Below are 13,860 nucleotides of genomic sequence, written 5' to 3' on the forward strand. Positions count from 1 at the left end.
TCGATTAAACAAAACTCATGTTTCGGTTATAAGTTTGGCGAGTGTATTATACGGTCAGTCTCGATGTGGACACCGAATTAGTCGTAATAGTTACTCTCTAAAAAAATGGTTGATCATATTGAAGTTCACATTAAACGCAATCAAAATACATGCAAGTGCTCCGAGAAAGCATGTGATACGTACTAAAAACTGAAAAAATGGAAAATAGTGAGCGAGTGGAACGCGAACTGCTCGAGCAATGCTCGCAGATTGCAAATTTAGCTGAATGTTTCGAGTGGTTGCAACGATGCGACGAGTACCTCGCGCAGCTCGAAGAACATTGTAGTGCCAAACGTCCTCGACTCGCCGTGGGAAAAAGACAATCACTTGTGTCAAGAATCGCGCGACTCAAAGGTGAAAAAGCGCAGTTAGAAAGACGTTTCATGCACGTTGGTGGCAATTATGCAAGCACTGGCGCTGATGATAAGCAATCGCTCGTATGGCGCGAGATCGAGACCGCGTTCAAGAATCGCATTGTGACTGGCGCTGTTATTAACATTGATTATATCGAGCCGCGACATTTTTTGGAGGACGCCAGTGATTTGGTGATTGAGCGAGTGCAAGACGCTATCGCGAAACATGATAGTGTAAAGGTAAACACCGTATTTAATGGTGAATATGTTAATAATCATGATGAACGTAATATTAAAAATATCGCTACGAGGAACAATGAACTTTATCGATCGTCAAATTTGCGCGAGTGGCATCAGCAGAGTGTCATCGATGTCACGTTGGCGATGCTCGACGAGTTCCAAGAACGCGATAGTGGTTGGGCTCTTACGCGAATACTGAATTTAACGGTAAACATTCATAAACATAATCCCATGCATGCGGGATGTTGCATCGAATTGCCGCGGGGAATAAAGAATAAACGTGCCGTGATTAATGTGCAATCGAAAGACAATGCGTGTTTCGCGTGGTCGGTAGTGGCCGCTCTGTACCCTGTCGAAAGACATGCAGACCGGGAGTCGTCATATCCGCATTATTCGACTGTTTTGAAGTTTGACGATATACAATTTCCAATGAACATAAAAGACATTGGAAAATTTGAACGATTAAACGACGTGTCGGTAAATGTGTACGGTACCGAATTCGACAGAAAAGAAAAGAAACTACGCGTATTCCCGATAAGACTCACCAAGGATAAAAAGGAGAAGCATGCCAATCTACTGTACTTGGAAGATGAACGTGAGAACAGCCTCAGCCACTTTGCGTGGATTAAGAACCTGTCACAACTGGTCAGTTTACAGCTGAACAATAATAAAAGAAGAAAGTACATCTGTGATCGGTAAGTGTAATAATAAAATCTGTTAAAAGAAAAAATATTTCTCACTTATAAAAATTATTTTAATTTTAAAAATCGTCTTCTATTTTTTTATAGTTGTCTGCATTACTTCAGCTCAGAAGAAAAGTTGCAGACACACAAAGTGGATTGTCAGCAATTAAACGACTGCGCCGTTCTACTACCGAGCGAGGATAACAAGTGACTTGAATTCGATAATTACAACAACAAGGAGCGTGTACCCTTTGTTGTTTATTCAGATTTGGAGTGCGTACTGCGGAAGATTGACCCAGGAACAGAGAACACTTCAAATTTCCCGTATCAGCATCACGAGGTATTTAGTATAGCATATTATGTTAAGTGCTCATACGACGACGCGTTGTCAGAGTATCACTTTCGTCGCGATAACGATTGCGTCGTGTGGTTCGCGAAAGAACTCGAAAACCTGGCGCATAGCGTGAAAGCCAGAATATCCGCCAATGTTCCTATGGAATCATTAACTAAAGAGCAGCAAGAGGCATACAGTAACGCGAGGAATTGTCATATCTGTGAAAAACCGTTCGCACCGAATAGTATACGTGTGCGCGATCATTGCCATTTGACAGGGTCTTACCGTGGTCCTGCTCATTCAGATTGTAATTTAAATTACCAAAATTCATACGTTATTCCGATCGTATTTCATAATTTATCTGGTTACGATGCATATTTCATCATAAAAGAAATTGCCACCACGTTCGAAGGCAAAATCGATTTACTACCGATAAATAAAGAAAAATATATATCTTTTACCAAATATGTTGAAAATACTTGTGATAAAGACATAATTTTCAAAAATGCACGAAATTATATACGGCTACGGTTCATCGATTCGTACAAGTTTTTAAGTTCAAGTCTTGACAAATTGGCATCTTTTTTAAGTCTTGATAAATTAAAAATTTCTCATTCGGAATTTTCCTCGTTATCAAACGAAGACTTTGAATTGTTGACACGCAAAGGTGTCTTTCCATACGAATACGTGGATAATGTTGACAAACTGTATGAAACGCAACTGCCACCGCGTGAATCATTTTATAGTTCTCTTACCAAGCAGACTGTATCACAGACAGATTATGCTCATGCTCAGAAAGTTTGGCAGCGGTTCTCAATCAAAACCCTGGGTGAATACAGCGACTTATATCTCAAGACCGATGTCTTATTACTGGCTGATATTTTTCAAAACTTCCGCGAAAATAGCATTAATAGTTATGGTCTTGATCCCGCGCATTATTACACATTGCCAGGCTACACTTGGGATGCAATGTTGAAACTAACACGCGTAAGATTTGAGTTGCTCACCGATATAGACATGATCTTATTTATAGAACGCGGTATACGCGGTGGTTTGAGTCAATGCTCCGGTAGATATGCTAAAGCCAATAATATGTACATGCGTTCTTACGATCCATCGAAACCATAGTCTTATCTAATGTATTTTGACATAAACAATATGTATGGTTTTGCGATGTGTCAACCATTACCATACGGTGAGTTTCAATGGATCGAAAACGTTGACAATTTTGACGTGAACGCGATCGCTTCGGATTCGCCCACTGGGTATGTGCTAGAAGACGATCTCACATATCCACAATGTCTGCACGATCGACACACTGACTTACCTTTCTGCCCTACACACGATAAACCGCCAGGATCACGGCAGAAAAAACTTCTCGCAACGTTGTACGATAAAAAGCGGTATGTGATACATTACCGTTATTTGCAACAATGCACGCGTAATGGGCTTAGCGTAACAAAAATTCATCGCGTATTACAGTTTGCTCAATCTCCATGGCTTCGCGATTATATAGAATTGAACACAAAATTTAGAATGAGCGCAAAAAATGATTTCGAAAAGAATTTGTACAAATTGATGAACAACGCCGTGTTTGGAAAAACTATGGAAAACGTACGAAATCACGTAGATGTAAAATTATTGACAAAATGGGAAGGACGTTACGGTGCAGAGGCAATAATCGCTAAACCAAATTTTCACAGCCGCAGCGTCTTTGCGCAAAATTTAGTTGCCGTCGAACTGCGTAAACTCGAGGTGAAGTTTAACAAGCCGATTTATGTGAGTATGTGCATACTTGACATATCAAAAATCTGCTTGTACGAATTTCATCACGAATATATGTTTCCGCTATATAAAGACAAGTGCAAATTGTTATATTCAGATACTGATAGTCTTGTTTATTTCCTCGAGTGCGATGATATTTATTCAACGATGAAACGTGATATAGCGAGATATGATACAAGCGATTATCCCGCAGACAACCCGTACGGTATGCCTCTCGCGAATAAAAAAGTCCTCGGTCTAATGAAAGATGAAAACAACGGTACGATCATGACCGAATTTGTAGGGCTTAGAGCAAAGATGTACGCGATCAAAGTAGATGGTAAAAAGGATACCAAAAAAGCGAAAGGTGTGATAAACAATGTAGTAGCGCGAACTATTACTTTTGAAGATTATATGCGATGTTTGTACGATGAAATAGAAATAACTCGTAGCCAATCGTGTATACGTTCGAAGCTGCATCAAGTGTTTACAGTTTCAGAATCCAAAGTGGCGCTCTCGCCATATGATGATAAAAGATACCTTGTTCCATCATCATTAACAAATACATTACCATGGGGACATTGGCAAATACAATTATAATCATAAGATGTTCTCACATTTTTACAAATATTATGCATTTTAATCTTTTATTGTATTACATTTTTTTGTATTTCTTACACGTTTAATATGCTAGTATTATTTTATATAAGTACGTTATTCATACTTTATACTTTGTTTTATATTCTGTATGCTTCATTTTATACATCTTATGTATTGTTTCATATATGTTACACGCTTAATATATATTTGACGTTTTATGAATAAGATATTTTTGATATTTTTTTTTCAAATTTTAGATATACGTTTTTTAATAAAAATTTTTATATGACATTTTGTATTAATAAGGATAGAAGAAGAATAAAGACCTAAAAATTGTTTGTATTCATTTTATATATTTTGTAAACGCTTATATGATATAAAATATATACATATTTAATTGAAATAAATCAAATAACATCTTTTTTATTTATCCATGAGTTGTGCGAATCATCGAATCCCAGCCACTTGACGTAAACCTTGTTTCCTTTCTCCTTTATTATCTTCTCTACCAGGTATACATTTGGATGAGTCGTGCGATGCAACTCGTACTCATAGAAGGCACCCGCTATTTGTTTACCGCGATAATCTTCCAGGAGATAAGTTACGGGATTAGTGCGCTGTACTTTAACGATCTTAAACACCTCGGTGGTCCAATTGGGGGTGTACTCCTTAGAGAACGTCGTTTTGTGCTTGCTCACGCGCACCGAATCGTTTACTTTGAATTTCGCGGGTCCCATGATTTTTATGTGAGAGTATACAGTGCCCAGGAGTTTTTCAGCAACTTCCGAATTAACGTCGACTGGTCGCATGCGGATAGTACGATGCCTGCGGTTGTTGTAATCCGACACCAGACGCGGCAGCTCGTTGACCCACTTGTGCGACCCGTTAAGTGTAAACATACGCCACATATCGTTCTTAAGTGTGCGATTCCATCTCTCTATTATCGATGCTTTTAAAACCGAATATGTAGAATAATGATTAATGTCATGCTTTTTCAAGACTTTTTGCACATCAGCGTTATAAAATTCCTTTCCCATATCCGTTTGTAAATTTTTCGGGCATCTTCCGCTCTCTCGAATTATCTTGGCGATTGCGTCAGCCGTCTCGCGCCGGCCTTGCTTTTGAGCGGTACTGCCCAGGCGTATTTACTCAACGCATCGATGACGGTAAGTATGTAATTATGACCTCTATTGTACTTTGAATAGGGACGCATCTCGACGATATCAGCTTGCCAAAGATCGTTGAATCCTTTGATTATAACACGTCTTCTAGGAAAATTGCGTCTAGCTGACGCGTGTAATTCTTCGACGATTCCTCGCCTCTCGGAGCTTATTGTTTTCTTCGATGAACTCATATTTCGGCGCGTAAACGAATTGCATTACGACTGACTCGTTTAGCGGTTACACGATGTAATTTATAATGTCGACATTGCAAAGTTCCTCTACTTTTGTTTAAAAAAAAACGTTTTTTTCTCCATTTATCAGTATTTTCTGTCTTCCTTTAATAACTTTTCTTTGTCTTCCGGTTTCTGTCGATTAGATAATTTTTCATACTCATTCTTGACTCGATCTACGGCCATTCGATAACCATCCTTCACTCGTTCTTGTGTCTTTTCATAGCGATCCTGAGCCGATCGATAATTGTTTGACAACCGTTCTTGAAACGTCCGATTTTTATTTAAGAATCGTTCAAAGTCATTCGTTAAACGTTCGTAACCGTCTTTTCGACGTTCATTGCTGCTCATTTTTGTCGTCTATCGCACGTTCTTCTCAAACAAAATCAACCTCTCGTCTGACTCGTTTCGTGGGTATACGATTTAATTTATAATTATGCCAGCTTCACGAAGTTCTTCCACGATGGACAACATCTCGTTGCCGTGAGCGTCGTTGCCCGCTCGATGTGAAGCGTCTAGCAATCGTAGACGATCTACTAATTCGTTGGGATCGTCCCAGTGCACGTAATCAATCGCGTTGTCGTTTAGTATCATAGCGCGAGGTAATCCCTTTCCGGATTTATTCGTTCTCTTTGGTGTAGATTCGATTGACATCAATGGTGCGATCACGTATCTATACTTGTATCCTTTGTTGCCTCGTAGTCGACTCTCCGCGGTGTAATTACGTCTATGTACGTTTGTAGTCAACAATATGCTCTTGTACTTTTGCAAATCGTCCTCCTTATAGAGAAAATCATCGGGGAGTCTCTTAAAAATCAACTCGTAAAGACCGGGTGTGCCAGCGTATCGCACGCCATCGATAATTATGTTATCATTGATGTCCACGTCAAACTTTTTATTACCAAGCATCATTCCATCCTTGTCGAGACGAACACCATACACGGTGTCTATAATTTTCTCTTTTCCACCACCGCTGAAGAAATCTCCAATGTACTTTTGACCGAGTGGACCAAAATGCTCAGACAACGTTTTTCGACCTTCCAACGTTTGCATCTGATGTTGAACAGACGTTCCAAACGAATCGTCTGTGGTTTCGAAAACGTCCTCGAGAGCCCTGTTAGTTAATGTTGCAGGACCAATCATCGTACGCGGTGTTGACGTTATCGCTGGTGAATCCATTGCGTCGTACGCTTGTTCAAAACGTTGCTTTTTGCTCGATGTTGCTTTCGACAATTCGTAAGATGCACCATCGTCGTCATCGTCGTCGCTCGTTCTTTTCTTAATTATTCTTTCTTCCTTGATTTCTTCTTTTCTTTTAATCGGCTGAGATTCCGCGACAATCTGTTTCAGAGGTGCGACGATGGGCTTGAAACGTCTCTTCATTGCAATTTCCTTCTCGATCCTGCCGGTTTTTAAAGCGCGATGTTTCTTGCGGATCGCATCGCTCATTTTTTCAATCTCCCTCGCGAGTTGCTCACGCTTGCGTATATCTTTGTTATTTTCCGCCATGTTAACGTTCAACGTTGACGTATCGATAATGACTAATCGTTTTGCGGTACCGCGAACTCGTTAAATCCTTTTCTGTATCGTCCGTTACTAAGCGCGCTGTCCTTGTCTATCACTAGAAATCCATACTTTTGTTGCCAACAAGCACGGCACAAAGCACAAAATTCGTCGTACGACATGTCGGTGTTTACGTGATCGTTGTAAACGTGTTTGAGGTTGGTACCATCCTGTTTAAACAGAATTAGGAGATTGGCGTTATCGCGTATCAGATGTTTAGGTATCCTCGCGTACGTTTGACAAAGATAAAAGCAGTCGACATTCGAGTGGCGGCCCATTGAAAAGTATTCTCTCACCGCATCCTGCTTATCGCACGCAACGTCGTCGAAGACGAAGATTGAATTTGGAAGCGTCTCGCTCGGTGGAATAACGTCGCTATTATTGGAGAACGTAAAGTAGCCGATTTCATCGATCGATTTCAACAGATTTTCGAGATATTGATATTTAGGCTGCTGCAGCGACTTGAAATAAATATAAACATTCTCGAAACGTACACCATGCGGACTCTCGAGCAGGCTTATCAGAACATTAGTTTTGCCGCACGAAGATGGTCCCGCAATTATTGCGCGGATGGTACTCGGCAGCATTTCACCGTGTTTCCGCAACTGCGCGTTGTCCCCCATCATTCGCAATTTGTCGTCGCAGTTTGTGACGCGTATCGTCAGCGACTGCCGCACGAATTTCATGTTTCACACTAAACTCGCGTGACGCGTCGAGGGCCTATTTATAGATGTGTGAAATCTTGAGTAGCTCAGTATCAAAAATGTTTCTCGCGCTATCACATCCCAGCGATATTCTGGACCTAAGCGCTGAGCAGTTTCAATATATACCTAAAGTCGTACTGTTACGCGTGTACGGTAATTACATAGACCACGTTTGGGAACGGCTTCCGAAACATATACAGGTGGACCCGGTAGTTCAAACTTATCGTCGCTGCGACGAGCATTATAATCAACCTTGGCAGCGTACGCACATCGACGGCCCTGCACCGAGGATAAAAGATTGCAGCGAATGTCAGCGTCGAACAAAACCGGAAGTTTGCTGAATCGAGCGATAAACGGGCTTCCTTTCGAGTTACATATCCCCGGTTACCAGTTTTGCGGTCCGGGCACTCGGCTGAAGAAACGATTAGCCAGAGGCGACACGGGCGTAAATCCATTGGACGCAGCGTGCCGCAAACACGATATTGCGTATTCTAAGTGTAACGAACTCGTCGATAGATACGCTGCTGACGATATACTCGCAGCGTTAGCACGGAAACGCATTACCGCGAGAGACTCGACTTTGGGCGAGAGAGCCGCCGCTGCAGCCATCTGGGCAGCGATGAAGGCCAAGACCAAGATCGGCATGGGTATGAATGCAAAGACGAGAAAGAGGAAAACGACGACGACGAAAAAAAAAAAACGAGTACTTCCGTCGGCAAAACGAGGCGGCATGTTACCGATTCTACCAATGTTGGGCGTTCTAGGATCTTTGATCGGTGGAGCTGCAAATGTAGCGAAAGCGGTAAGCGCCCGCAAAGATGCGCGACGTCAACTTGAAGAACTGCAACGTCACAATCGCGCGATGGAACAAGGTCGCGGTCTATACTTGGCACCTTATAAATACGGACGAGGAATTTATCTCGGGCCGTATAAACGCGGACAGGGCGTATCAACTAAGAGAAAAAAAAAACGTCGAAAAGACGATAAAAATGCCTGCGGGCGTGACCACCGACGTGCAATTGAACCAGCTGGCGAGACGTATGCGCATACCGTATTTTAGAGGTGTGTACATGCGTAATGCTTTACCGACGAGTGGCGTACGTCGAAACGAGAGCGGTATCGTTAATTTGGACGGTACCACGGGCCCTGGCAAGCACTGGGTGGCTTACGCAAAGAGGGGCAACCGCGTTGTGTATTTCGACAGCTTTGGCAATCTTCGACCGCCTCGAGAGTTGGTGCGATATTTCGGAAGCAATGTTACGATAGAGTACAATCAAACGTCCTATCAGACGTACAATCAAAATTTCTGCGGACAAATGTGCCTGAGATTTTTACAAACTGTTGACTTTTAAAAAGATCGATGAGGTGTCGAAGAGTTTCAGTATTCGTTGAACGCTTTTTCCATCATGTCGTTTACGTTAACGCTAAGCGGAAAGAGCAGCGTTCTCGCTGCAAATTACTCTCCGGCGATAGATTTGACCGATGCCGAATACGAACTCGGTGTAACGCTTTTTGAAACTTATAACACGATACCGAACGTGAACGCCTCAAACAATAAATTTTATTTCGGCAAAGACGATGTGGAGATTACGATACCCGAGGGATCGTACGAGTTGCCGGCCATTAACGAATTTTTGAAACGCGCAATCTCGCAGAAACGTCCACGACGCAACGCGCCAAATGCCGGTGACACGCTAGTTGTCCGCGGCGATATCGGCGTGATCAATGATGACAGCGAGGAAGCGATAGTGATTCGAGCTAATCATAACACGATGAAATGTGAAATTAAATGCGCTTACAAAATAAACTTTAACAAAGCCAACAGCATTGGATCGCTGCTGGGATTCTCGAAGCGTATACTGCATCCACGTAGATGGCACGAATCGGACATGTCAATTAATACTATGAACGTAAATATTATCCGCGTCGAATGTAGTATCACCGCAGGTGCATACAATAACGGTGCGCGTGTGCATACGATTCATGAATTTTCTACGAGCGTGCCTTCAGGATATAAGCTCAGTGAAAGGCCTGCAACAGTCATTTACTTGCCAGTGATCATACGAAGCGTTACGGATCTTACCATACGCATTGTCGATCAAAACGGACGATTGCTGGATTTCCCGGGGGGAGGAAATTACCGTCAGGTTGCACGTTCGAAAACGATAACGCGACACATGAGATGCTTGTGTTGAGTGGAGCTGAGCGAGCAAAGAGAGATAACGCATTCTTTACAAAACCGGTGACATCATCATCATCATCGATTGATAATCCGACTCGATCAACTGAGAAGCGAAAGAGGCTCAGTGTATCAAACGTTAAATTTTTACAATCACTGGGATTCGCGGTACAACAATCTTGATTAAAAAAAGAAAAAATGACTGATGTTCTAAATATCGGAGACGAGCCAATCTTTGACGATCGAATTGTCAAGATTGAGACGCATGCTTATTCGCCGTATGCAAACACAACGTACGGGCACAGCGACGAGATAAGAATACCCATACAGCAACAGGATTTGTATACATTGCCGTACGAGAGCTTTCTATATGTCGAAGGGAGGCTGACAAAAAAGAAGAAACCTGAGGAGGTCAACGGTGACGTGGTTTTGGGAAATAATTGTGTTGCATTTATGTTTGACGAGATAAGATATGAACTCGACGGTGTCGAGATTGATCGTAATAGAAACGTGGGTATAACTAGCTCACTCAAAAACTATGTAACGCTGTCATCCGACAAAAGCGTGATTTTGCAAAATGCTGGCTGGGAAGAACAGTTGACTACCGCTGATGGCTACTTCAACTTTTGCATTCCGCTTTACGTGCTGTTGGGATTCTGCGAGGATTACCGTCGAGTAGTGATCAACGCTCGTCACGAATTGATCTTGATACGAGCGCGCAACGATAACAATTGCCTAAAGGGCAATTCAGCGGTAGAGCCTGTGATAGAATTGTTTAAGATTCAGTGGCGAATGCCGCACGTAATACTGAATGAAATAAATAAACTTTCGATGCTGCGCACATTGGAGAGCGGACGATACCTCAGCATGGCTTTTCGCTCGTGGGATCTTTACGAGTATCCGCTTTTGCAACGTACGACCAAGCACTCGTGGGCTATCAAGACCGCTACTCAACTCGAGAAGCCGCGATATGTCATCTTTGCTCTGCAAACCGGTCGAAAAAACGTCATGTCCGAGGACACGAGTCGATTTGACCATTGCAATTTAATCAACGTGAAACTGTACTTGAACTCTGATAGTTATCCTTATGAAGATATGAATTTAGATATTAGTAAAAATAGATGGGCTATTCTGTACGACATGTATGCACGTTTCTGCAAAACTCATCTCGGATACGAGTATCTCGAGCCGAATCTCACAGTGACAAATTTTATACGTCACGGTCCTTTCATAATAATAGATTGTAGTCGGCAAGTTGAATCAATCAAGAGCGCAACCGTTGACGTGCGATTGGAATTTGAGACAAAGGATAACGTATCAGAAAATACTAGTGTCTATTGCTTGATAATACACGATCTCGTGATTCAGTACAACCCGTTGACAAACATTGTGCGCAAAATCACTTAATTCCACGCTAATATATAGTATATATTATACGATACATCGACGTAGACCACAGTCTTCGTTTCGACCGCAACATGTCCGTGCCGACGTTCGTGGATCTGCTAGGTTTCCCCCTTGGACGATTGAGAGGTTTCGTCGTAAAAGAATTTGCTGCTCTTAGAGGGGGAAACGTTCTCGCGCATTATATCTTTGACAGCCCCCAGCCATGGGATTGGCTGATAAAATCCGAAAGATCTTGCGCCTCCTGGCTCACTGCCATGCATCATGGGCTAAGATGGGGCACCGACGGGGTGGTTCCGTACCGGAAAGCGAGACAAGTGATTACAACTGCAGTACTGGGTGCTGAAAATCCTGACGACAAGGAGATTGTATACGTCAAAGGACATGAGAAACGAAAATGGCTGGGAGAATTACTTCTGGACAATCGGCGAGAATACGCATACATCGAGAGCCTGGATGTGGATTACGAAGACGTGGATAATCTGAATAATCTAAATGATGCTAATACTTTTCAATGTGGGCAACACCGTACGAATAAACATTGTGCATTACAAAATGTATTCAAACTTTACAATTGGTGGACACAATTGCAAAAATAAACATATGTAATATACAAGATACATTTTTTTTTCCCCCTCCATTACATCTACGTTTCTCCAACGTTTTTTTCATGTTTCTCACGTTTAGTTTAACGTTTTTCATGTTTAGATTAACGTTTTTTCATATTTCACGTTTCATGTACGTCATGTTTCATGTATGTCATGTTTTACGTTTCATGTACGTCATGTTTCATGTATGTCATGTTTCACGTTTCATGTACGTAACGTTTCACGTTTCATGTACGTAACGTTTCACGTTTCATGTTTCTCACGTTTAGTTTAACGTTTTTCATGTTTTTTCACGTTTAGTTTAACGTTTTTTCATGTTTTTTTCACGTTTAGTTTAACGTTTTTTCATGTTTAGATTAACGTTTTTTTCATGTTTCACGTTTCATGTACGTCATGTTTCATGTATGTCATGTTTTACGTTTCATGTACGTCATGTTTCATGTACGTCATGTTTCATGTACGTCATGTTTCACGTTTCATGTACGTCATATTTCATGTACGTCACGTTTCATGTACGTCATGTTTCACGTTTCATGTACGTCATGTTTCATGTACGTCATGTTTCACGTTTCATGTACAACGTTGCCAGACCGCGAAAACGTGTCGTGACACGTTCGAGCGATAACGATGATGATGAAATTGTTTGATAGAGGGGAAAAGTATCCCCCACTCCTTTACAATTGCAGAAGCATAAACGTGTCGTGACATGTGAAAGTGATAACGACGACAATAATGAAATTGTTGAAAGAGGGGAAGCCTCCCCTCTCCTTAAAAGTGCAGAAGCATTAATCTTCAAATAAGCATCATAATTTCTTGCAACATCAGTATTGCATCAGAGGTTCGAACGAACGATTCGCAATGTACTTTGCCGAGGGAGGTAACACATTGTACAGTGGTGAAGTGAAGAAGGAATGCAATGGGTAAGTTTCGATATTCTAATAGCGTTTATGCAACGTTGTGTGATAAACTTTTGATTTTCTTTTACAGCATTTCGACGGAGCGTCGTACAGCGCGCTTATTGAGCAGACGTTACGCTTTGACAGCTACGAGTTACAAGTATTTGGAGATTGGAATTAACGTCGGTCCACCGAGTTACGTGGAGATCGCCATAGGAGATCATCAAGGACGAGAATTGATACTGTCTGTTGAAACGTGGAAAGGTCTCTACGAGCAACGATGGAATATTTCCAAATTAATTCGGAATGACTACAAGGACAATTTTATAAGCGTCGGACCCTTAACAATCAAAGTTAGTGTGATGAATGACGTTAGGCTCATACGTCTCGAATCTTCTAACGTGTATGTGACAGTGATTGAATCCACGTTACATCGTATGTTCAGTTTGTACGAGTGTATCAACGTAATGTTCGAGCGCTTAGTTAGAATCGTTGATACAGTCGATGTTAAGTACACACAATTCTTAAACATCGCGTCCAATGTAATGAATCAAGAAAAAGCGATACGCGAGAGCAATATCTTCGATATGCGTCAACTCGTCGATTGTGAGCTGTTAGCTTTATTTTTTACTGCATACACAATGTATTCACAACAGACAATAAATTGTTTATTATTAAATTAAAATTGCAACCTTTTTTTATTTTTCCTCTTCCAAAAAAAATCCACAGTTATACATTAGTATCAATACCACGATATTTAGTTTTGAAATATTTTAAAAAGAATGTGCGAAGATACGAGAGTACAGTCAGGCTAAAAAAAAGATGCGAGTATACGAGAGTAAAGTCAGGCTAAAAAAACGTGTGTTTCAAATGCTCAGTCGTAGGCTAAAAAAGATGCGAGTATAAGAGAATAAAGTCATATTAACACTTCCCTCTTGCATCATCTAAATTTTGTTTCAACATGCAGCAGCCGGATTATCGGCGCTTATCTTTACTAAGAAAGATACCTTGCACGATTAGACATGCCACTGGGTGGCAACCGCACACGAAAAAGAGCTCACGTAAACAAATCTAAATATTGTTTCAACGTGCAGCAGCCG

General features: G+C 41.4%; 1 protein-coding gene across 1 annotated transcript; it reads left to right on the forward strand.

The window, feature by feature from the left end:
- Positions 1-12,619: 12,619 nt before the first annotated feature.
- LOC113006159 lies at positions 12,620-13,458 on the forward strand. The gene is made up of 2 exons (XM_026142093.2): positions 12,620-12,784; positions 12,852-13,458. Exons 1-2 carry the CDS (start codon positions 12,723-12,725, stop codon positions 13,441-13,443), a joined length of 654 nt encoding a protein of 217 aa, XP_025997878.2. The 5' UTR covers positions 12,620-12,722; the 3' UTR covers positions 13,444-13,458.
- The last annotated feature ends 402 nt before the right edge of the window (positions 13,459-13,860 follow it).

This window comes from Solenopsis invicta, chromosome 12 (assembly GCF_016802725.1).
Source record: "Solenopsis invicta isolate M01_SB chromosome 12, UNIL_Sinv_3.0, whole genome shotgun sequence".
In the NCBI taxonomy this organism is placed as follows: Eukaryota; Metazoa; Arthropoda; class Insecta; order Hymenoptera; family Formicidae; genus Solenopsis; species Solenopsis invicta.